The sequence below is a fragment of the Pelobates fuscus genome, chromosome 13 (genome assembly GCF_036172605.1).
Source record: "Pelobates fuscus isolate aPelFus1 chromosome 13, aPelFus1.pri, whole genome shotgun sequence".
Classification (NCBI taxonomy): Eukaryota; Metazoa; Chordata; class Amphibia; order Anura; family Pelobatidae; genus Pelobates; species Pelobates fuscus.
In genome coordinates, this window is record NC_086329.1 from 4,746,022 (window position 1) to 4,771,636 (window position 25,615).

The following is a 25,615-nucleotide window of genomic DNA, read 5'->3' on the forward strand; positions in this document are numbered from 1 at the left end:
AACATTTAATGTTGCCTAAATACCCATTACTGTGAGTTTATTGCTGTGGAGCTCTGTGATACTCATACACTGCACATTACTGTGAGGTTATTGCTGTGGAGCTCTGTGATACTCATACACTGCACGTTACTGTGAGGTTTATTGCAGTGGAGCTCTGTGATACACTCATACGCTGCACATTACGGTGAGTTTTATTGCTATGGAGCTCTGTGATACACACTGCACATTACTGTGAGTTTATTGCAGTGGAGCTCTGTGATACACACACACTGCACATTACTGGGAGTTTTAGTGCTATGGAGCTCTGTGATACACTGCACATTACTGGGAGTTTTATTGCTATGGAGCTCTGTGATACACTCATACACACTACACTTTACTGTGAGTTTATTGCTGTGGAGCTCTGTGATACACACTGCACATTACTGTGAGTTTATTGCAGTGGAGCTCTGTGATACACACACACTGCACATTACTGGGAGTTTTAGTGCTATGGAGCTCTGTGATACACTGCACATTACTGGGAGTTTTATTGCTATGGAGCTCTGTGATACACTCATACACACTACACTTTACTGTGAGTTTATTGCTGTGGAGCTCTGTGATACACTCACGCAGTGCACATTACTGGGAGTTTTATTGCTATGGAGCTCTGTGATACACTCATACACACTGCATATTACTGTGAGGTTTATTGCTATGGAGCTCTGTGATACACCCATACACACTAACAATATGGGCATTTGTAGCTTATTGACAGCCTCCATATAACTTCAGCAACTTTTTACCAAAAAAAACCCCAAAACATTTTGTCCGTTGCCTATAGTGAATGAGCTAAATATTTTTTCAAAATTATATTTAAAAAAAAAAAATAGTTCTCTGTCATTTAGGAAAAATAAAAAACTGCCTTTAAAGACAGAGAGTGGAGTTAAATCACAGGAAGGAGTTTAGTCTCCCGCCACCTTACAATGTGGCATTCCGAGTGAAGAGGAATTTGGAAACAAAGTGTCCCTGTGGCTTCTAAAGACAGGCATTTGGGAGCCGTGACCAGATGGCAAAGCTGAGGAAGGTCCAATACTGCTTGGGTTGGTTCTGCAGCCTTTGGATCAAAACAAAGAGCATATTTCTCCTAGTTCCCTTGTTTTAAGCAACAATTGCAAACTACACACTCAGACACATCAATATCAAGGAGAGCCCAATCACACAGACCAAGTTATAACAGAACATTCTGCGGATTCAATCCAAGTAACTCAACGCTGCCCCAGCATCAGGCTGTGTTTGTGCTGATTTACCGGCCCCAGCATCAGGCTGTGTTTGTGCTGATTTACTGGCCCCAGCATCAGGCTGTGTTTGTGCTGATTTACCGGCCCCAGCATCAGGCTGTTTGTGCTGATTTATCGGCCCCAGCATCAGGCTGTGTTTGTGCTGATTTACCGGCCCCAGCATCAGGCTGTGTTTGTGCTGATTTACCGGCCCCAGCATCAGGCTGTGTTTGTGCTGATTTACCGGCCCCAGCATCAGGCTGTGTTTGTGCTGATTTACCGGCCCCAGCATCAGGCTGTGTTTGTGCTGATTTACCGGCCCCAGCATCAGGCTGTGTTTGTGCCGATTTACCGGCCCCAGCATCAGGCTGTGTTTGTGCCGATTTACCGGCCCCAGCATCAGGCTGTGTTTGTGCCGATTTACCGGCCCCAGCATCAGGCTATGTTTGTGCCGATTTACCGGCCCCAGCATCAGGCTGTGTTTGTGCCGATTTACCGGCCCCAGCATCAGGCTGTGTTTGTGCCGATTTAACGGCCCCAGCATCAGGCTGTGTTTGTGCCGATTTACCGGCCCCAGCATCAGGCTGTGTTTGTGCCGATTTACCGGGCCCAGCATCAGGCTGTGTTTGTGCCGATTTACCGGGCCCAGCATCAGGCTGTGTTTGTGCTGATTTACCGGCCCCAGCATCAGGCTGTGTTTGTGCTGATTTACCGGCCCCAGCATCAGGCTGTGTTTGTGCTGATTTACCGGCCCCAGCATCAGGCTGTGTTTGTGCTGATTTACCGGCCCCAGCATCAGGCTGTGTTTGTGCTGATTTACCGGCCCCAGCATCAGGCTGTGTTTGTGCTGATTTACCGGCCCCAGCATCAGGCTGTGTTTGTGCTGATTTACCGGCCCCAGCATCAGGCTGTTTGTGCCGATTTACCGGCCCCAGCATCAGGCTGTGTTTGTGCCGATTTACCGGCCCCAGCATCAGGCTGTGTTTGTGCCGATTTACCGGCCCCAGCATCAGGCTGTGTTTGTGCCGATTTAACGGCCCCAGCATCAGGCTGTGTTTGTGCCGATTTAACGGCCCCAGCATCAGGCTGTGTTTGTGCCGATTTAACGGCCCCAGCATCAGGCTGTGTTTGTGCCGATTTACCGGGCCCAGCATCAGGCTGTGTTTGTGCCGATTTACCGGGCCCAGCATCAGGCTGTGTTTGTGCCGATTTACCGGCCCCAGCATCAGGCTGTGTTTGTGCCGATTTACCGGCCCCAGCATCAGGCTGTGTTTGTGCCGATTTACCGGCCCCAGCATCAGGCTGTGTTTGTGCCGATTTACCGGCCCCAGCATCAGGCTGTGTTTGTGCCGATTTACCGGCCCCAGCATCAGGCTGTGTTTGTGCTGATTTACCGGCCCCAGCATCAGGCTGTGTTTGTGCTGATTTACCGGCCCCAGCATCAGGCTGTGTTTGTGCTGATTTACCGGCCCCAGCATCAGGCTGTGTTTGTGCTGATTTACCGGCCCCAGCATCAGGCTGTGTTTGTGCTGATTTACCGGCCCCAGCATCAGGCTGTGTTTGTGCTGATTTACCGGCCCCAGCATCAGGCTGTGTTTGTGCTGATTTACCGGCCCCAGCATCAGGCTGTGTTTGTGCTGATTTACCGGCCCCAGCATCAGGCTGTGTTTGTGCTGATTTACCGGCTTTTCCCACATTAAAATGTAAAAGCTAAAGCACAACCCCAGAATTTTTAGGTAGAATAGTGTGATTACATTCTGAAGGGGTAAAGGCTCATTTTGAAGAAGAATAAAAATCAGTTGAAGTTGAATAGTTTTATTAACTTAAAACAATAGCTTGTTCTGAAAATAGACTTTACGTAATACAGATCATCCAAAATACATCATTTCAGGTAGAAGGCTGGGTTGCTATTTGCTGGCAAACGCAATGATTTGTTCCTAGAAATTGTAGAAATAAGAGGTATTAGTAAAGACAATGTTGCTAGTGATGGAATAGAAATACTAAATGTAATAAAAAGTACCTTCATGGGAGGAAAAGCATTGGTAGCCTGTAAACCAAGAGTCCTGAGCAGAACGATAGGAGGTTGCTTTGTGTTATACAATCTCTTTAGCAGGTCAATAGCTGCCATTAAGGGTAAGTTGTGTCTCTGTCGCTCAGTCTCGTACTGAAGAAGATGCTTTGTTGACCCTATAACACAGAGATTGTTCAAATGTGAATCGATCCAAGTAGACGCTACCACACCTTATTGTCTTCATTATCTTCAGCATATTTACCCAGGTCTTGCCCAATAAAAGCCGCCTTGCTCAGGTGTTGAGCCAAACACGCAGCATCCCCTAAACCCATATTAACGCCCTGTCCAGCTAGTGGGTGCACTCTGTGTGCTGCATCTCTGCAGATAGAAAAACCACATGTAATAGTCCAAAGGCTGGTAAAACCTACATAAAAGGTGGCACAAAAGCCTTACCCAATAAGTGCTACACGGTGACGGATATATTCTGTGGCATGAGCCATGCCAAGTGGGAACGCAGCTCTGCTACTGCCTTCAACCTTTGAGACGCTAGGAGGCAGCTGTCGGGTAGATGTTCCTGTTGGCATCAGGTAGGAAACTGCACTGCGTAAGATGGATTCAGCTGAAGATATTAGATCGGAGTAACCCTCATTGCTCCACTGTGAGAGACGGGGAAACAAACGGAACTGAAAGATGGAATCACCACTCTTCACTACGAACTTGGTGTGTTAAGGCAGACAGGGAGCTCTCAGGTTCTAATAACAGGACTATCCCAAATGGCGAATCACTGGCACTAATGGGTTAATTCCAACCAAAACACTGTAACCCCATCCTCACCTATAAAGAATTAGAAGTAACTCACAAAAGCAGAATTGACAGCGTCCACAAAACTCTCTTCGTCCATGTTTAGCAGGTGCGATGCATTTTCGGGTGACGTGGACCAAACCAAAGAGCTACATGTATCGGAGAGCTGTCCAAGGGAAGGAAACATCATATCGGCCACACAGAAAGAGAAATAATCAATATAAGTGTACAATGGATTTGTGAATAGAATAAATTAACTGATATGTAATGCAGTGAGATAACTGCTTTCAATTACTTTCTAAGTCAGTAAAGGTGACCTTGAAAAGGTTTCAATGTCGATATAAAAATATATTCGGCTATTATAGCCGAAAGAATAAAAAAAAATTATAGCAAATATAGTTCACTCTGACCAAATTGGCTTTATTCCAGGAAGGATGGCATCCAATAATGTAAGAAGACTTTTGGATATCTTGGACAGGGCTCAAAGATTAGGTTTTCCCCTCCTGACCCTGTCATTGGATGCTGAGAAAGCTTTCGACAGGGTCGGGTGGGGATACCTCGCAGAACTGTTGTCAGCATTTGGTTTTAGGGGTTGGATTTTAAACGCAATTATGATTTTGTATTCTACTCCCTCGGCCCGAACAGTAGGACCTAATATAAATGCTGGATGGTTCGACCTTCATAATGGTACTAGGCAGGGGTGTCCCTTATCCCCTTTACTGTATATCCTGTCCCTAGAACCCCTTGCCATTTACATTAGAAATAATTCTATGATCAAAGGAGTCTTAATAAAAGATAAAGAATTAAAAACTTCTTTATATGCGGATGATGCGCTAATCACTCTTACCTCCCCAGAAATCTCAATACACCACTTAATGCAGGAAATAGATAAATACTCAGAGATATCAAATTTTAAGTTAAATATATCTAAATCGACTGTGTTGTATATGAATATGGACAAGTACATTATAGAAACCTTATCACAGAAGTTTAACTTTATCTGGACTGATAAAGAATTGAATTATTTAGGTCTAATAATCCCCTCTGATATAAACTCCACTACGGAGAAGAACTTTTTATACCTAATGAAACATACAAATTCTAAATTAAGACAATGGAAAACCTTGGAAATTTCATGGTTAGGTCGCATCAATATTATTAATGCATATATTCTATCAAAGTGGTCGTATTTCTTTTCTATGATCCCGCTTAAAATTTCAAACTTTTGGCTTACTATAATTCAAGTCTGTTTTACCAAATTTATCTGGAAGAATAAAACCCCTAGGATTTCTAGAAAAATCTTGTCAAAAAAACTTTCCAAAGGCGGTCTAAATTTTCCAAATATTACATACAATTACTATGCCAACATGATTAGACACATATATTTACTACAGGATCCTTTGATGACCAAAGAACCCTGGTTTATGATAGAATCTGCGGCCACCCCTACCCTGAATCTGCAACACATTATGTGGATGGATTATAATAAAAAATCTATCAGCCCTCAAACTAATTCTACTATTTTGATACAATCTATAGAGGTATGGGAAGAAATTAAAAAAATTCTGGGTTTAACTCAGCTGATCCCTAAATCGGCCAGACTTAGCCTATTGGAACTAAATATTCAAGACCTTTCATTAACTCACTGGGCAGAAACGGATAAGATAAGAATAAATGATCTTATGACAGCCGATAATATATTACCATTCCAGCAGATAGTGGATAATTTACATATTTCGGGTAGGGAAATTTTCACTTATCTCCGAATCAAAAATTACATAGACAAAAATATTATAAAAAGTTCCTCCCCATTATCAATTCAAATGGAATATATTTTTGATTATAAATCCTTAAAAAAGGTTACTTCATTTTCTAACCAAGTACTGGACTCTTTGAATGTTACCCCTGTTAAAACTATTAGAATATGGGAACAGGAGTTACAAATGGTTCTCTCTGAAACGGACTGGTGTATTTCTTTGACTCATGTTGCGAAATATGTCCATTGTCTGAATCTGGTGGAATGTCACTTCAAAATTCTTTTTAGGTGGTATTTTACCCCAGCAAGAATTGCTAAGATGTACGACAATTACGACCCCACCTGCTGGAGATGCGGAACCCATATAGGGTCCTATATACATATGTGGTGGTCATGCCCCATGGTGCGTCCGCTATGGACCTGGGCATTCTCCACTTTTACTACTTTGTCTTATACATCCATTCATCAAAATCCGGCAGCGGCCCTTTTGCATTTGAATTGGAACCTCAATTCTAAACAAGTTCCAATTGCTACTCATTGCTTTATAGCCGTAAAAATATTAATTGCCAGGAATTGGAGATCATCTATCCCATTCCAAAAAACTCTTTTAATTAAACAAATTAGGTTTCAGCTATTGATGGAAAAGGGGCTAATAAACAACACAAGTCAATCTACTAGAAATAATGAACAACTGCTTTCTGAATGGTTGGTTAAGCTTTCTTAGACTCAGGTTAATCTTTATGCACGAATTTGTTTTTCCTCTCTGAGATAACTGAAGATCTTTAAATATAATTACACTATCTTATTAATATATATAGTTAAACTTAAATGGCTTATATATACTAAGAAGGGGAATTTATATGATCTCCATATTTAAAAATCAAGCTTATCTCTGGACGACAGTCTTTATTTATATTTTTGGACAATACTTTGTCATGATTTCAGCTATTCTGTCTCTCCTGCTCTGATGGGAAGTGGGGTGTATCTTGTATGTCTATTCGTACACGATAAATAATATATCTTTATATGAGTAATTATACTAACAAATGTTTTGACAGCGCAAGCTGTAAGAAATTCTGATACACTCATGATGAATTTTTTCCCCTGTGTGGTTTTTGTTGTGTATTTATTCTGTCTGTATTTGTTATATGTAAACCAAATAGAACAAAATTCTTAATAAATATATATTAAAAAAAAAAAAAAAGGAAAAGGTTTCAATACAGTACCAGCTTTATTTTTGAATAGAATAAATCTGATTTGATAATGCTATTTAGAAAGTGAAACTTGAAGGCCACAGATTGAGTCCCCTAAATCCCAGTTATTCCAACACTTTCTATTCTGTGTTTCTTTTGTTTTCTTTCTATAGTTCGCTGTAGACTATAAGCTTGTGTCCACAATTCTTTCACCAATACCCTTGTTTCACTGGATTTTTTGCTTCTGTGTTGAGCTCTGTACAAACCCTATATATCAGGGGATGGGTCCAGAGCCCAGACTGCTCCATGCCTGGCAGCATTTTACACACAGAAAGCACAGCTCTACCTGAATAAGTCCCATGTCAGCTGCCCTGCTGTGCCTGATTTGATAGCTTTCATTGTTAATGTGTGTGTAATGGCTGTTACATGGAGAGCAGGAACAACAGCTTAGCCACTTCCACCCTCCTAACATTGATTGGCCCAGGCTGCAGCACTTGCTACCAGGATGTCACTGGGAGGAGGGTAATACCTGTGTCACATTTTGGGAGGCACTTGTCCTGGTGCTTCCCCCCTTCCCGGTTCTGCGTTTGATTCAGAGGCCTTATGTCTCTCTGCTCCTATTCCCATTCTGGGATTGGGTCCACTCAATGATTCTCTGCAGGTGTACCGCCTTACTGTAGTTGAGTAAGTCCGGTAGGCCCAATCCTCGCCTGTCTGCCCTTCCAGACATATTGGGTGAAAATTTTACGGATAAGAACCCCCTAAGCATGTCGATGGGTATAGTCTGAAGGAGGTACAGGAATCTGGGTAGGATGTTCATTTTGAGGACACTTGTCCGTCCCAGCCACGTGATATCAGGTAGCGTCCACTTTTGTAAGTCGCTTCGTACTCGCTCCAGAAGGGGTGTGAAGTTGAGGTGGAATAGCTCTGAGAGTTTCGCTGGTACCCATATTTTAGGGCCTCCACGCACCATCGGAATGGGAATTCGGTGCGCATCGCTCTCATTGGGGCTTGATTGCACCCTATGTTGAGGATTTCGGATTTGAGGATAACCCCTGGCGTTACATTTATGTGCTTCCCAGACCAAAGCCGGGTTAGCTTCTGGCGTAGCGTTGGTTAGGAAGAACTGATCTAGGTCTGCCTGGACATCTGCTCTGATAGTGGGACTTTCCAGCAGGGCCTCGTTTAGAAATAATTTAGGCGAGAGTAGGATTTGTGCGCAGTCAAATAGGTGTAATCTTTGTCTGCGAAATGCAGCGTGCGCCAGCAGTCCGACAGCTGTTTGTGTAAGACGGTCCTAATGCCTCTTAGGATGTGATCCGGCAGCGTTGTCTTTCCAGATGACGTGTCCAGTCTCGGGTCCATGGGGGCATTAAAGTCCCTCCCACCACCAGTGTGCCCTCGCTAAAGGAGTCTAGTGCGTTAAGCATGTTTCTTAAAAATAGTTTCTGTCCCTTGTTATGGAGATACACGTCTGCGAAGGTATATTGTGTGTCGTGAATACTCCCCTTAATGAAGAGATATCTGCCCTGTGAGTCTGCCAATCTGCCTTTTTTGGAAGGGGGTGTCTACTGAGAAAAGGATCACTACTCCCTTGGCTTTTGAGGTTCGGTTGTTGGCGAAGAAGCTCATCTCGTAGTATTTGTTAGAGAATGTTGGTGCTTGAGTTGAGAAGAAATGGGTTTCCTGGAAAAATTCAACAGATACTCGCAGTGCTTGTAGTTCTCAAAGTGCTCTTGCGCATTTTTGTGGGGAGTTGAATCCCTGAGCGTTTATTGTGTATACCAACATCTCTTCCTGGGTCTTTCCTCCTCCGGGAGAGTGGGGGTCGCGAGGCAGCGACATCGGGCAGCCGATGCCAGAGAGGGGTGGGGGAAAGGGGCGGCCAGCGAGATAGGGAAGGGACCAGATGAAAAGGAGCGAAGGGGGAGTGGAGGGAGGAGTCGAGTGAGACTGAAGAAAGGGGGGAAGAAGAGAAGAAGGGGGGGGAGGAGAGAGAGAGAGAGAGAGAGAGAGAGAGAGAGAGAGAAAGAAAGAAGAAAAAAAAAAAAGGTGGGGGAAGAGAAAAAAAAAAAGGGGGTCTGGAAAGTCAGGGGCGGGGGGCGGAAGAGTCAGGGGCGGGATGTGGGCCGAGGAGCCCTGTCATTCTGAACTACCCTTTGTGGTATCTCCAGCCCATATTGTGTGCAGTTGTTTCAGTCTCAACTTGGTTGTTCCTCTCAGTGTATGTTGTCCCTAATATCATGCACCTGGCTACTATGTGCTGGATTGTCTTGGCGGTGGTATCTTTTCTTTTTTCCTCACAGAAAGATAAAACACAAAAACAAATAAAGGATAAAAGCCACTCACCGGCAACAGTGCGATAGGCCCTGAAGGAAGGAACCTCTGCCACGCTACGTTATTATCTGTGGCCTGGAAAATGAGCACAGACATATGGATTGAGATAAATAGAGCTTCAGTTACATGTAAACCATTATTACTAACTAGCACGGGGTATACATGGCCCAGCATTACGATTACATCAAACAGGTGCTGCATTTCATTGTATGCATAATGTATGTGCTATTAGACATATCCCACCTCGGATAAATGTAAAGTAGCAACCACTGCAACATGATTATAACTCCACTGAACACTGCGCATGCCAGCTGCACTTCGAACCATGGAGTTCTGCCCATCTGCACCTATCTGAAAACAAGCAAATCTAGTAAAACGGTTATCAGAACACATGATGTGCTTCATAATGAAAACTGGTTCTCTTACCAGAAGTCTGGTATGGATCTTCTGACCTCCTGCCAGGTCAATCTGCACCCATGGGCTACCTTCACCATTGTGGTAAGGTGCTGGCCAAGTGTATCCCACGGCTTTGCTTCGGTAAAGAACTTCCACACGATCTGAAAGGAGGCAGCAGGAGAATGGAAGGATGGGACAGGATGCTGCGTTCTACAAATAATTCACAGGAATTAACCGTACATGCAAAACGGAGAAATAAAATATTGTTCGGAGTGACCTGAGTGATGCTTTGAAGGAACACAATTGGCAAAGGCTGACCCCCGTTTTAGGTGCATTCGAAGTATTAGAGAGAAAAAAAATAAAGGGATTCAGAGATTCTTGTGGTTGGCTTGTCCAGTGGTGATGGTTGGTGTTCCTGCCCAGAGGTTGGATAATAATCTAGCGATGAAGGGTAAAGCTAATGAGCTTCTATGTTTTTTTTTTTACTTTGTTAAAAGGGTGGCTGTGCTAGCAATAGCTAGTGTTTCTAGTTTAAACAATAAGTCATTAACTACCTCAAACAGGATGTTTCTGACTCCTTTCCTCTCACCTGACATTGAACTGAGCTGCTGGGTGAGGGCTGTGATAATAACGTCATTCTCCACAACATAGCCCATATCTTCCATCCCATCTTTATCAAATGTGATCAGGGCATCTGAACAGGCATCCCAAACCTGCGAATCGACAAACATTACATTAACCATTTAATGAACCAGGACTTCCTGGGGCAATATTAAAGGGACACTATAGTCACCTGAACAACTTTAGCTTAATGAAGCAGTTTTGGTGTATAGAACATGCCCCTGCAGCCTCACTGCTCAATCCTCTGCCATTTAGGAGTTAAATCCCTTTGTTTATGAACCCTAGTCACACCTCCCTACATGTGACTTGCACAGCCTTCCATAAACACTTCCTGTAAAGAGAGCCCTATTTAGGCTTTGTTTATTGCAAGTTCTGTTTAATTAAGATTTTCTTATCCCCTGCTATGTTAATAGCTTGCTAGACCCTGCAAGAGCCTCCTGTATGGGATTAAAGTTCAATTTAGAGATTGAGATACAATTATTTAAGGTAAATTACATCTGTTTGAAAGTGAAACCAGTTTTTTTTCCATGCAGGCTCTGTCAATCATAGCCAGGGGAGGTGTGGCTAGAGCTGCATAAACAGAAACAAAGTGATTTAACTCCTAAATGACAGTGAATTGAGCAGTGAAATTGCAGGGGAATGATCTATACACTAAAACTGCTTTATTTAGCTAAAGTAATTTAGGTGACTATAGTGTTCCTTTAAAGGCATATATTCCATGAATTCCAATGGTATTTTCACTTCTCAAAAGGTTTTCTATTAACAAAACAGAATTTAAAGTGAAGCTTCGATGGCAGACTCACTTTCACAAAAAAGCAATTGATCACATTATCACAGATAGGTTATAAAATGATAGATTTATTTTCTATACACGTGCTTCCTTCCTATCCAGCTTTCAGTGCTAACAATAACAGACGTCAGTGGGTGATACACAATTGTAACATCTTCAGTCCTGCCAGCACATCTGTATCAGAACACCCTACATTACCCTAAAATAAGAGAAAAGCATACTGGGAGAATAGAACTGTGACACAATCTATGGCACAGGTATCGGTCACTTTCTTTTGGAAGTTAGAGTCTATGTTTCTTTTCTCCTTCTGAATTCTTCTACCAGCCCCAGGACATGGAACATACCTGCATTCTCTTGAAAGCTTTAAGCCTCATTACTGAGATATCATCCCAGGCACCAAAACCTGTTGGTAGAGGAATGACACGTTAGGTCTGGGTGGCCATATACTGCAGGAAAGAGCTTTGGTTCTGGGACTCACTGGCTAGAAACGTGGCAGAGCCCGGAGTGATGGAGCTCACTCGGTTACTAAATTGCTGATGCAGGTGACTCCTCTCTTTTCTTTGTCCAGCTTCCAGAAGAAGTATCTTCTTGTGACGCAAGTGAGAGTCAGATCCTAAATAAACAAAATACAAGTTATGGATCACTCCTATCATACAGGCGTGACTGTACAGTTTACACATTGCTGTACACATCTATTATTCCTTCTATAGGCAACCCACACTGCCCATAACCAGAAACATGTCTCGCGTTTCTCACCAAGAGCACAAGCCATCGCTGTTCCCACCATTCCACCACCAGATATCACGGCATCGTAAACCATTGGACCTTTTGTACTCAATGCTCGACAGGGAAACCGAAAGAACAGCCATGGGGAATTGGAAAGAACAGACTGGCAAGAAGGAAGCATCATGGAGTATTGACTCAGCCACCTGCAAAGTAAGGTAAGATAAAGGAAGATAAGACAATGCACGCCATTCTGTCAGAGAAAGCATGAAAGGACCTCGTCCAACGTGTGTTTCCTGCTGCAGTTTCCTACTACAGGATAGACATTCCCAGTATAACCCCTTACGGACACAACTTCTGGAATAAAAGGTTACCATGACGGAATATTTCCGTCATGTGGCCTTAAGGGGATAATTGGAGAGGAAATAGGTATTCCCAGTAATGGGGGAGGTAGGTATTCCCAGTATTAGGGGAGGTAGGTATTCCCAGTATAAGGGGAGGTAGGTATTCCAAGTATGGGGGGGGGGGATTCCCAGTTTTGGGAACAGGAGAGGTATTCCCAGTATTGGTGGGGGAGGTATTCCCAGTATTGGGGGGGAGGTATTCCCAGTATTGGGGGGGAGGTATTCCCAGTATTGGGGGGGTGACCATGTCAGGGGGGGAGGTATTCTCATTATGGGGGGGGGGGGGGTGACCATGTCAGGGGGGAGGTATTCACATTATGGAGGGGGTGACCATGTCGGGGGGGGAGTGGGTATTCACATTATGGAGGGGGTGACCATGTCAGGGGGGGTGGGGGGGTATTCACATTATGGGGGGGGTGTGTGTGACCATGTCAGGGGGGGAGGTATTCACATTATCATTACTTGACTCTGGTCTCACATCCAGTTTGTTGCCAAGTCCTGTAGGTTCCAACTCAAAAACATAGCATGCATCCGCCCCTTTCTTACGCAAGATGCTACCAAGGAGCTTGTCCATGCTCTAGTAATTTCCCGCATGGATTACTGTAACCCTCTCCTGATTGGTCTCCCCAAAAGCCGTACTGCCCCGCTACAGTCTGTAATGAATGCTGCAGCTAGACTGATTTTCCTATCCAGTCGGTCCTCTCACACCTCACCCCTCTGCCAGTCCTTACATTGGCTCCCTGTATCCTATAGGAGTCAATTCAAAGTGCTAACCCATACATTTAAAGCACTGAACAATTCCAGCCCCTCTTATATCTCTTCACTGATCCAGAGGTATGCCCCTCCTCGTACCCTCCGCTCTGCCCGCGACCACCTCCTGACCGCTGCTCGCACCCGTACGGCCAACTCACGCTTGCAGGACCTCTCACGGGCGGCTCCTCTCCTTTGGAATAACTTGCCTACTGCCATCAGACTCTCCCCTAGTCTTCAATCATTTAAGAAGGGCCTTAAAACCCATCTCTTCGGGAAAGCGTATGGCGTCCCAGAGTAATCTCTCCCTTACATACCTGTCTCTTGCTCTCCTATGGGATAGTGCTTTGCTCTCTCCTCCAGCTCTGCTTCACTCCTACTTGATATTTCCTATCCTAATGTTTCTAATACCCCACCTCCTATAGACTGTAAGCTCATTTGAGCAGGGTCCTCTTCAACCTATTGTTCCTGTAAGTTTTCTTGTAATTGTCTTATTTATTGTTACATCCCCCCCTCTCAAAATATTGTGACCATGTCGGGGGTGGGGGGGGTATTCACATTATGGGGGGGGTGACCATGTCAGGGGGGGTATTCACATTGTGGGGGGGGGGGGTGGCCATGTCAGGGGGGGGGGTATTCACATTATGGGGGGGGTATTCACATTAGGGGGGGGTGACCATGTCGGGGGGGGGGGTATTCACATTAGGGGGGGGGTGACCATGTCAGGGGGGGAGGGGTGGCCATGTCAGGGGGGGGGTATTCACATTATGGGGGGGGGGGGTGTGTGTGACCATGTCAGGGGGGGAGGTATTCACATTATCATTACTTGACTCTGGTCTCACATCCAGTTTGTTGCCAAGTCCTGTAGGTTCCAACTCAAAAACATAGCATGCATCCGCCCCTTTCTTACGCAAGATGCTACCAAGGAGCTTGTCCATGCTCTAGTAATTTCCCGCATGGATTACTGTAACCCTCTCCTGATTGGTCTCCCCAAAAGCCGTACTGCCCCGCTACAGTCTGTAATGAATGCTGCAGCTAGACTGATTTTCCTATCCAGTCGGTCCTCTCACACCTCACCCCTCTGCCAGTCCTTACATTGGCTCCCTGTATCCTATAGGAGTCAATTCAAAGTGCTAACCCATACATTTAAAGCACTGAACAATTCCAGCCCCTCTTATATCTCTTCACTGATCCAGAGGTATGCCCCTCCTCGTACCCTCCGCTCTGCCCTCGTACCCTCCGCTCTGCCCGCGACCACCTCCTGACCGCTGCTCGCACCCGTACGGCCAACTCACGCTTGCAGGACCTCTCACGGGCGGCTCCTCTCCTTTGGAATAACTTGCCTACTGCCATCAGACTCTCCCCTAGTCTTCAATCATTTAAGAAGGGCCTTAAAACCCATCTCTTCGGGAAAGCGTATGGCGTCCCAGAGTAATCTCTCCCTTACATACCTGTCTCTTGCTCTCCTATGGGATAGTGCTTTGCTCTCTCCTCCAGCTCTGCTTCACTCCTACTTGATATTTCCTATCCTAATGTTTCTAATACCCCACCTCCTATAGACTGTAAGCTCATTTGAGCAGGGTCCTCTTCAACCTATTGTTCCTGTAAGTTTTCTTGTAATTGTCTTATTTATTGTTACATCCCCCCCTCTCAAAATATTGTGACCATGTCAGGGGGGGGGGGGGGGTATTCACATTATGGGGGGGGTGACCATGTCAGGGGGGGTATTCACATTATGGGGGGGGGGGGTGGCCATGTCAGGGGGGGGGTATTCACATTATGGGGGGGGGTATTCACATTAGGGGGGGGTGACCATGTCGGGGGGGGGGGTATTCACATTAGGGGGGGGTGACCATGTCAGGGGGGGTATTCACATTATGGGGGGGGGGGAGGGGTGGCCATGTCAGGGGGGGGGTATTCACATTAGGGGGGGGGGTATTCACATTAGGGGGGGGGGGTGACCATGTCGGGGGGGGGTATTCACATTAGGGGGGGGGGTGACCATGTCAGGGGGGGAGGTATTCACATTATGGGGGGGGGTGACCATGTCAGGGGGGGGGTTCACATTATGGGGGGGGGGGGTGGCAGTTAGTGGGCCCGGTGTGGCTGGGAGTGATGGGAGTGGCAGTATCGGGGTTAAGATCGCTCACTCAGTAAGAAGCGGTGACAGAGGTCGCTCCTGCTGTCCGGTCGCACATTCTCAGACGTTTCGCTGAAGCTCTTTGATTGGTGGAAGCATTGTCCAATCAGGAAGCTGGAAATCTCCCAAAACAAACATGGCGCCGACGCAGTTTCCGGTAACGGAAAGATGGCGGACGATGTCCTGTTTCCAAGGAGACGGAGCTACTCTCCCAGCAAAGGAGGAGCGGGGCGGGGCCTGGTGTATCTTAGCAACCAGGTCTGGAAACCCTCACACAAACCATCGGAGGGGCCCAGGGCGTGATCACTTCCAAAATACAGGCATGGGGGGTCATGGGGGGGTACCATAATGAATGGCAGGAGGGGGCTGTACAGATTGGGGTGACTGGGGGGGGGGGTACCATAATGAATGGCAGGAGGGGGCTGTACAGATTGGGATGACAGGGGTGGTACCATAATGAATGGCAGGAGGGGGCTGTACAGATTGGGGTAACTGGGGGGGGGGGTACCATAATGAATGGCAGGAGGGGGCTGTACAGATTGGGGTGACTGGGGGGGGGGTACCATAATGAATGGCAGGAGGGGGCTGTACAGATTGGGGTGACTGGGGGGGGGGGGGGGGGGGGTACCATAATGAATGGCAGGAGGGGGCTGTACAGATTGGGGTGACTGGGGTGGTACCATAATGAATGGCAGGAGGGGTCTGTACAGATTGGGGGGGTACCATAATGAATGGCAGGAGGGGGCTGTACAGATTGGGGTGACTGGGGTGGTACCATAATGAATGGCAGGAGGGGGCTGTACAGATTGGGGTGACTGGGGGGGTACCATAATGAATGGCAGGAGGGGGCTGTACAGATTGGGGTGACTGGGGTGGTACCATAATGAATGGCAGGAGGGGTCTGTACAGATTGGGGTGACTGGGGGGGTACCATAATGAATGGCAGGAGGGGGCTGTACAGATTGGGGTGACTGGGGGGGGGTACCATAATGAATGGCAGGAGGGGTGCTGTACAGCATGGGGTGACTGGGGGGGGGGGTACCATAATGAATGGCAGGAGGGGTGCTGTACAAATTGGGGTAACTTGGATGGGTACTAGAATGAATGGCAGGAGGGGGCTGTACAGATTGGGGTGACTGGGGTGGGTACCATAATGAATGGCAGGAGGGGGCTGTACAGATTGGGGTGACTGGGGGGGGGGTACCATAATGAATGGCAGGAGGGGGCTGTACAGATTGGGATGACAGGGGTCGTACCATAATGAATGGCAGGAGGGGGCTGTACAGATTGGGGTGACTGGGGGGGGGGGTACCATAATGAATGACAGGAGGGGTGCTGTACAGATTGGGGTGACTGGGGGGGTACCATAATGAATGGCAGGAGGGGGCTGTACAGATTGGGGTGACTGGGGGGGGGTACCAAAATGAATGACAGGAGGGGTGCTGTACAGATTGGGGTGACTGGGGGGGTACCATAATGAATGGCAGGAGGGGGCTGTACATATTGGGATGACTGGGGTGGGTACCATAATGAATGACAGGAGGGGTGCTGTACAAATTGGGGTAACTTGGATGGGTACTAGAATGAATGGCAGGAGGGGGCTGTACAGATTGGGGTGACTGGGGTGGGTACCATAATGAATGGCAGGAGGGGTGCTGTACAGATTGGGATGACTGGGGTAGGTCCTAAAGTTATTTTAATGAGGCATGCAGTACAGGTGTGGTTACTAAGGTGATTGGCATGAGGACCACAGAGATTTGAGTTAATTTAAGAAATCTAAGTTTTTGATGAAATGTAACTAATCTTGTCTTCACTGCAGACTGAAAGTACTGCCAAAGCGATGCAATGAGGTGTGAGGGTCCCGGAAGCCGTTTAGCCCGCTTAGTGGATTTTTTGGAACAGGAAGAAGTAGAGCCTGATATACATGGGAAATTACATGAGTTACAGCTCAGGCAAGGCCTTCTTCTTCAGGAGTTGGGCTTCATTGACCAAACAGACAACATAAAGGATTCGCTGCCTAACAACGACCGTGACTTGGAAGACTTCTTTTCTGCAAGCCACATGTATAACCAGTATCTTGGACAACCTAGAGTGGTCCAGAGGTGAGTCTGGAAATGGACCTACCCCCACCTCGAAATGGGTGCCAAATTCTTCAACGTACAGTTTGGGGCTGATTCATATTGCAGTAAATTGTAGTGAATTGAAAACAGAACTGCAAAATTAGGAGAGGGAGGAGGGGGGTTACCAACTAATGTGTAGTCACCACCTGGCTGTTTAAACCCAAAAAGTGTTCATTCTGTTTTCAGTTTCCTACAGTGTGATGTATATCTTTAATTTTTCATACACCATCTTTCATGTTAATATCTGTTATTTGTTACCTTTTCTAAGAGATGATTTTCTGGCTGTCTCTGAGCACAATATACAATGATTATGTTCTATTTACATTAAGAAGTTTTGAGAATAGAACTTTGTAACATGGTGTTTCCCGTTAATCAGAGGCTGCCTAATTCGCTGAATGCTTTTTTTTTTTTCCTGAAAACAAGGCTACACTATACCGTAATTGAAAACTCTTTTGTGTAGTATTTTTGTGGGAAACTGATTGACATGATTTCTTACAGTACCCAGCAAAGGTCAAAATCAGTCAGAATGCACCATGACTCTCCCATCACTGTTCCTCAACCCTTTCGCATGAGTCTGAGAAATACACAACGAAAAGGCAAAGAGAAAGTTCTAGATCTTTGGGATACGCTGGAACTCCAGAACAAGGAGGATCCTGAATGTTTAAAGCAGTTCCGTGCTGAGCCAGTCCCAGCACGTGTTCTTTTGCCGTTATACAGTGACTTGGTGGAGGAACAAGAGGCAAAGAGAAATTCTGCCGTCGAAAAAAGGAAAGAGTTTCTCTTGGCCACACAAAAACCTTTTCAGTTCATTTCAAAGGAAGAAGAGAAACGAAAGCAAGCAATGGAAAGGCACGTGCCAGCTCCATCCCATAAAGTACAACACATCAAGAGAACTATCCCTAAAAGTGTCTTAGATCCTAGTGTCAGTGATAAACTAAAAGGTAAGACATATTGTGGATCTTTGTTATAATGTGACAGGTCACAGAATACGAGTGTACCAACATTGCTGACTAATTCACTGTTCTTCCATAGTACTTAGCATGTAACTCTTGGTCCAGATTACAGCTGCTAAGAGAGGGAACCCTTGGATACTCTAATGAGACTCCAGGTGGAGCTACTGAACAGATTGATAGGGCTTATTGAAGGCAGACTTAAATTTGGGAGTAAATCTGGCACTGCAGAGGCAGGGATGAGTAGAAGGTGAGATCACTGACCTAATATGACTTAAGGCGTACAAATTTGTAAAGGGACACTGTAGGCAGTGTAACTGCTTTATCTCATTGAAGTGGTTATAGTATCTGCAATCCCCTGGTGCTGTCCTTCTGTTCAGTGTTAAACTGTTTTTAATGTTTTCTTGCTAAATGAGCATCTCCGGCAGACCATCCCCTCTGTGCTGCTTGGACTATGGATGAAGCATTAGCCTGAGCACCAATGGTTGGCTGTGATTGGCTGACTGCTTTTCGCCTATCACACTGCCCAATGTTGGTATGAATTGGTATGGCTAGAAGGAAGTGTGGAATCCCTCTGTGAGACATACCTCCAATAGGGGTCAGGCTGTGGGTGTCCATTGATCCTTATTTAGTGTTAAACTGCTTGAAAATGGCTTAATACTTGACAGCGCCAGGGGACCCCAGGCACCATGACCAGTTCAATAAGATGAAATGGTTATTGTGCCTACAGTGCCCCTTTAATACATTTAACCCCAATACCAGTTTACTGCTTGTGTTTGGCTTCAGGATTTCTAGCAGACCCTGTGAAACCGGACTGATTGCAGTTTACTATCTCATCAATCCAGTTAGAATCTGTAAACCTGTATTGCTGACCCTATAGTGTTAAAACATTCTCTGCCCCCCTTGTCTCCCTAAGTATAGTAAAATCTTACTTGTATTACTGTCTGCTGGTGCTGGCTCTGCCACTGATCTACCGCTTTGGCTAACATCATCAGAAATTATGATGCTTTCTCATTGAACTGGCTGAGATTACCAAGGAGGTGGGGCAGGGGGCAGAGTCAAACGCCACCCTGGCCAGTCAGCATCACTATGAGGAACATTCTGTGTCTCCATGCAGACGGTGGAGACACTGAATGTGTGCAGCACTGCTGCAGGAAGCACCTCTAGTAGCCATCTGAGGAGTGGCCACTGGAGGTGCCCCTGGGTTGTAATGTAAACACTGCCTTTTCTCTGAAACAACAGTGTTTACTTCAAAAAGCCTGCAGGGATTGACTATACTTACCGGAACAAATACAATAAGCTGTAGTTGTTCTGGTGACTATAGTGTCTCTTTAACATAATCTGTTGCAAAAACATGTGCAGTCTCTCACTACTAGATGGCAGTAAATAACCACATTGACATACAATTAAAGGAACACTTTAGTGTTACGAATACAAAGATGTAAACCCTGATGTTTGTGAACTACATATCCCATGATGCTTAAGGTTACATAGGCTAGTTAATATCATTGGACACATTGCTTCCAAACTGGATTGTAATCACAAACTCTTGTTTCTCTTTCCTTAATGTAATATCTGCCATAACCAGAGGCTGAGCTGGTCAGGAAAATTAAAAGTCAAATGAGGGCTAAAGATATGTTGGAGAAGTCTTCTGCCCCTATTGCTCTGAGCAGAAGTTTGAGGGATCCAGGTTCCAGTATCTCCTTAAAAACCCAGCAAGAATGCCTGGCGTACTTAGAGCAGAACCTGACTTTCCAACCTCACATAAACCCATCAGTACCGGACTTCCAACAGCTATATAGGAAGTTCCAGAAGGAATCACTGAGCAATTATAAAGAGAGAGGACCCACTCGGAATAAACCTTTCACCCTGCGTACCTCAACCCTGAGAGTGAGAAAAAAACACACCCTAGAAGATGTAGAGGTGAGTTACGGGAAGCTATGTTAAAGTAAAGGGGAACTTCTATTGAAATGACTCCATAGGAATAAAATGCTCTGTTTTATTTTTAGTAAATGTATAGAAACAATTTAGCATTTGACGTCACAATCCATCTCAGTCAGTACTGGTAGCCAGGGCACATATTGAATTAGAGGGGGAGACCCAGAGACATTCAGATACCACATACTATATTTAATAACATTTTTCTGGCATCAGTTCTGATGCTGGATGCTACCTTACCGTGTCATCTTATTACTAAAACAGGCTCCGTGGCATCAGTCTGCCATCAACCTACACATATGTTCTGGCTGCACAGGATTGATACCTATAAACTCACATGCCTGAACACTTTGCCCTGTTGTGATTATACAGTATTCCTGATTCTGTGTCCTTCGGTATCTGACCCATCTTGTCTTTAATATTATGCTGTCTTGAGGCTCCCCTTGATTCAGATTGGCTTATGGTTTGTGTGATTCCTGTATTGTCTGACCTCGGATGCTTTCTGTCTGTTCTCTTACAGTTTTGTCTATCTATAAGCATAGCTTTAGGAATTGCTACTTTAAGATCAGGTAATACCCAACTATACTGCTTTTCTACTTCTATAGGATTGCTGTAGATTCAGTCTCTGCTGGGTTGGTTTCCGTATGTTGACAAAGTCGTTTGAACAGGAAGGATTACATTTGTTAAATGTTTTCTGTGATGGAAATTTACACTTGGCATAGTGGCTTTTCCATGCTTACACTACACTCATGTATATTCTGTTTATTTAGGATATTCACAGTAAATCCAAGACATCCAGTACCTATCTCCACGGCCTGGCAAGTTTGTCTCTGAATACGCTTCCGGTGTATATAACAGACAGTACCAAGAAAAGAGAGTCCGCTATCAGGTGTGATACTGGAAAGCAGACAGTCTGTAGTGTATTGTCTGTTTTTTGGGGTTATTAACAAGAAATAGGCAAATAGCCATCAATGGCAGATCGGCAGCTGGATCGCAGGGCAGTCTGTGCATGCTCAATTGCAGGGCCCTCTGGGACTCAGTGTTAATTTTGGCGGTAAATTTCAGTTTAGTTTTAGTCGTAATTTGCTCATCTGAATTGTTTTAGTCTAGTTTTAGTTAACTAAATCTCCAGTAGATTTAATTTGACACGACTAAAATCTAATAAGTGTACTTAAAGCCTCTACCTGTCTCTTTTGCTCCTTCCCCAGCCCCTCTGGCCTTTCCAGCTCTTCTAGGTCTCTCTCTTCCAAGCCCAGCAATGTCTATTTTGCCCCTTCCACAGGCTCTTTGTGTATATTTGTGTCCCCCCAGCCCATATGGGTGTCGTTCCCCCCCCTTTTGCCCCTGTCTCTTTTGCCCCTTCCTCTGTGGATCTTTGCCATCCCCCCCTTTCAACCACAATGTGTGTCTCATTCTCTGTGCCCCCCATGTGTATCATTTCCTCTTCTTCTTCTACCTCTTAATTTCAATTTAGTTTTAGTCATAGTCTTTTGTCTCAAAAGCCATTTTAGTTTGTCATATTTTAGTCAACTGAATTATTTTAATTTATCGACTAAATCTCAAAAATCTTAATCAACTAAAATTATTAGTTGACAAAATTAAGATTGCTGGAACTCATGGCTGATATTTCATGAATAAATGAGTATATACTGCACTGTCTCTGTATAAGCGACTGTCAACATTGCTTGTATACAGTGATATAATGAACTATGCATCTGTGACTCCCAGCTGGGTGACTTGGTCTTACTGGGGGGACCTCTGCCTCATGATTACATGGCACTACCTGATAGTGCACACAAATCCACAATGCACAATTAATCAGTGCAGCCCACTGACACAGGGCCCACATTATTTTATTGTGTAGTAACTGTCTGTGGCAGGTCGGTAAATATAACATGCATTCATATATCCCTGTACTGAGCTGTGTTAGCATTTCCCAGGTTAATGCTGATTTGCCTTGAACTGCCACCAGCACAAACTCTTCGACTTCCTCCCTCAAATTTTTCCACTCCGTCTCCTGCTTTAACAATATTTCCAGCTGTAATTGGGAGAAAAGGAATAAACCTACAAATGAAGTTATTGGGCGTTTTAAATGTTCGGCTAATTAGTTTTAGGCCAGCAATATCATAGTATAGATGTGTGTATATCACATAGGCGATAAAGAGAGCAATATATTTTACAGATCATCTCTGGAAGAAAAAGCCAAACAAGAGACAGAGAAAACAGAAAGGATGAAGAAAAAAGAGACACAAGCAATGCGGAAATCAATATCTAGCAGGGCAAAAGCATTGGATCCTCACCAGCCCCTGGCAGATACCAACGTGGAGAGGCGCAAGCATATCAGGTGTGTTGTCCTGGATGGTCTGACCAGGAACATTAGTGATTTAGGTGAAAGTCATGTTTGGCATCAGATCCCACTAAGAAATATGGGAGCACTGTATATATTTTTTTCCCCATTTTCAAAAAGTAATAACGTCCCAATATGTCTCTTATTCATTACTAGAGGTTTGAATGCTAGATACTGACCTATTAGCTGGGTATTTATTGAGAAATCTATAAATTCTAAGATGTGATGCTTGCATTTCTCTCTGTGTGGGTTTAGGGACTCTGACATGAAGAGGATGAAGGAATATAAGGAGGAACTGGAAGACATGAAAGCTCGAGTGAAAGCAAGACCGTACCTTTTTGAACATGTAACAAAGGTAAACAATCAAATAGGCAAACCAAGCAGGAGGATACCTGAGACGGCTGTCATTGTATTATTCACAGGGTGTGTGAATAACAAGGAGATGATGGATCCAATTAGAGCAGCTTTGTGTTAAAGGGACACTCCAGGCACACAGACCACTTCTGCCCATTGAAGTGGTCTGGGTGCCAACTCCCACTACCCTTAACCGTGCAGCTGTAATTATTGCAGTTTTCATAAACTGCAATAATTACCTTGCAGGGTTAACTCCTCATCTAGTGGTTGTCTACTAGACAGCCACTAGAGGGCAATTCCTTGTCTATAGCACAAGTTTTCTGTACTATAGCGTCGCTGGACGTCCTGACGCTACGTGAGGACCTCCAGCATCGCTGAAATCCCCATAGGAAAGCATTTTTCAATGCTTTCCTATGGGGAGGTCTAATGCAGTTTGTTTTCCTGGCACTGGAGAGTCCCTTTAACCCCTTAAGGACCAAACTTCTGGAATAAAAGGGAATCATGACATGTCACACATGTCATGTGTCCTTAAGGGGTTAAGTAAAGAGACCCTTTTTTTCCATACCTAAAACAAGGATTATTAATCAGTTGTGGCCAAGTCACACTGCAGCTTATTTTAGGAAAGCAAGCATCGCATTAGATGCAGCAGCAGATTTAAAGGGACGCTCCAGTGCCAGGAAAACAATCCGTTTTCCTGGCACTGCAGGTCCCCTCTCCCTCCCATCTCCCATCCCCGGTTGCTGAAGGTGTGAAAACCCCTTATGTCACTTACCAAAGGCAGTGACGATGTCCCTCGTCGCTCCTCCCCTTCATCACGTCAGCCGGCGGGGGAGACTGATCACGCCTGCCGGCTGGGGAGACCTAATGCGCATGCAAAAATGCTTTTCAATGCTTTCCTATGGGGATTTTAGCAACGCTGGAGGTCCTCATATAACGTGAGGACATCCAGCGATGCTCTAGCACAGAAAATCTGTGCTAGAATCCCAGAAGAGCCCTCTAGTGGCTGTCTACTAGACAGCCACTAGAGGAAGAGTTAACCCTGCAATGTAATTATTGCAGTTTATGAAAACTGCCTTAATTACAGTTGCAGGGTTAAGGGTAGTGGGAGTTGGCACACAGATCACTCCAATGGGCAGAAGTGGTCTATGTGCCTGGAGTGTCCCTTTAATGCTGAATTTTACCCAATTGGTATTCTGTTTCCTCCTAGGGAAATGCTGTTAAAGAAGCTGATCGCAGGTTTACCAGGACTCTCCAGCAGGCTGGGTTAACAGAGGAGTTTGTGCAGCATCAGGGAAAAGGAATTAGCAGAAAGGAGAACCAGGAGGAAGAGGAGGAAGCCTGGGAAGAAGATTAGTGTCTGCCAGTATCACATTTAATGTACGTGACAGTGCAGGTATGGAGTGTAACAGGCTCCTTTAACGTCTGCTTGAATATGATACATGCTATCACACCACATAAACGGAGTACAGTGGGTAATGTTCCCTTTAAATCAGGATTTCAATCAATGCAAAAACCTTTAATGAGATCCTAAACCAGGGGTAGGCAACCTACGGCACTAGTGCCATGCACGGCACTCGAGGTGTCTTTGCACGGCACTCAAGGCTGCTAGAGTCAAACAGGCTCTGGCCTATCAGGAGTCCCAGTAAAACTTCAGATATCTGCTAATCCGAAAAGGTGGTGAAGGACAATCCTCAATTTATGCATTGCAGCACGTAGAGGTAGTGATCTCAGATCACTTCCTCCCAGCACTTATGAATAGGAAGCCACACTGTAGTAGAGCAGCTTGCAGTTGCTGTTGCAGCTCCTGTCCTTGACATGTACCTGGCCGGACTAGTCCCTACTGGAACCCAGGGAAGCCACTCACACTGCTAGATATACACAGGAATGCAGAATAACCCTCCCCTCATACAAATAATACGGACAGCCCACACACAAACATACACACAATCCGCACAAACGAAACACCACTAACAATCCACATACATGCACACAACCCCACATGCAATACCCCAAACAGCCCCCACACACTACCAAACGCACACTTTCACATATCCATCCACACACACACAATACCACAAGCAGCACCCAAACACAGCTTACATTCATATGTATCATACACAATACCATAAACTACTCATGAACATAAACAATATAATAGCTCATATACGCAGGGCCTTCTTTAATGCGGGGAAAACTGGGCAGCTGCACCGTGAGCCCTGCTGGCCTCAACTATTTCTAACCCTCTGGCTGGTAATCTGCACACTAAGGAGGCCCACCGGGTGGCCCATGCACAAAGGTCAGCAGGGACCCGGCACACGCTGAGGTGCTTTAACAGCGCGAGCGGGCCCCTTGCTTTTCGGCAGCAGGCTGGGAGGAAGTGACGGCCACGCAACACTTCCTCCCACAAAGAGAGGAGCGCGCAGGAAAGAAGAGTAGGCAGATTGAGGGGGGCTGGCCAAGAGCTCTAGACCCCAACGCCTTCAGCCACCAACAGGAAAGGTAGGAAACTGGAGGGTGAGTTTTAAAGTGTATGTCTGTGTCAGTATGTCTGTCAGTGTGTGTGTGTGTCATATCTGTGTGTGTCAGCATGTGTATGTGTCAGTATGTCTGTGTGTGTCAGTATGTCTGTGTGTGTGTCAATATGTTTGTATGTCAGCATGTCTATTTATGTGTCAGTATATCTGTGTCAGTATATCTGTGTGTGTGGCAGTATGTTTGTATG

General features: G+C 45.3%; 2 protein-coding genes across 3 annotated transcripts; one reads left to right on the top strand and one right to left on the bottom strand.

Annotated features, from left to right (window-relative positions):
- Nucleotides 1-3,061: 3,061 nt before the first annotated feature.
- Nucleotides 3,062-15,272, bottom strand: COQ6 (coenzyme Q6, monooxygenase). Of its 2 annotated transcripts, none has more exons than XM_063439448.1 (13): nt 15,195-15,272; nt 11,924-12,096; nt 11,646-11,780; nt 11,512-11,570; nt 10,346-10,469; nt 9,787-9,917; nt 9,604-9,711; nt 9,373-9,435; nt 4,133-4,240; nt 3,727-3,929; nt 3,536-3,651; nt 3,283-3,449; nt 3,062-3,199 (listed from the first exon to the last, which is right to left on the bottom strand). In XM_063439448.1, the coding sequence occupies exons 2-13, from the start codon at nt 12,075-12,077 to the stop codon at nt 3,170-3,172; spliced, it is 1,398 nt and encodes a 465-aa protein (XP_063295518.1). In that variant the 5' UTR covers nt 12,078-12,096; nt 15,195-15,272; the 3' UTR covers nt 3,062-3,169. The 2 variants fall into 2 exon arrangements, with proteins under 2 accessions (XP_063295518.1, XP_063295517.1); XM_063439447.1 differs by having other exon boundaries at nt 11,924-12,103; nt 15,206-15,257.
- An 84-nt stretch (nt 15,273-15,356) lies between these two features.
- Nucleotides 15,357-24,422, top strand: FAM161B (FAM161 centrosomal protein B). The gene is made up of 8 exons (XM_063440265.1): nt 15,357-15,442; nt 17,004-17,286; nt 17,803-18,245; nt 19,843-20,177; nt 20,963-21,081; nt 22,375-22,536; nt 22,795-22,894; nt 24,101-24,422. The coding sequence occupies exons 2-8, from the start codon at nt 17,030-17,032 to the stop codon at nt 24,245-24,247; spliced, it is 1,563 nt and encodes a 520-aa protein (XP_063296335.1). The 5' UTR covers nt 15,357-15,442; nt 17,004-17,029; the 3' UTR covers nt 24,248-24,422.
- Nucleotides 24,423-25,615: the final 1,193 nt, after the last annotated feature.

Coding starts and splice junctions, on each gene's coding strand:
- FAM161B (XM_063440265.1), top strand. CDS start 17,030: ATGAGGTGTGAGGGTCCCGGAAGCCGTTTAGCCCGCTTAGTGGATTTT. Junction 17,287..17,802: donor CAACCTAGAGTGGTCCAGAG/GTGAGTCTGGAA, acceptor GATTTCTTACAG/TACCCAGCAAAGGTCAAAAT. Junction 22,537..22,794: donor GAGAGGCGCAAGCATATCAG/GTGTGTTGTCCT, acceptor GTGTGGGTTTAG/GGACTCTGACATGAAGAGGA.
- COQ6 (XM_063439447.1), bottom strand. CDS start 15,242: ATGTGCGACCGGACAGCAGGAGCGACCTCTGTCACCG. Junction 12,104..15,205: donor AGGAGCGACCTCTGTCACCG/CTTCTTACTGAG, acceptor ATCTTACCTTAC/TTTGCAGGTGGCTGAGTCAA. Junction 4,241..9,372: donor GGCCTATCGCACTGTTGCCG/GTGAGTGGCTTT, acceptor TCCCTTGGACAG/CTCTCCGATACATGTAGCTC.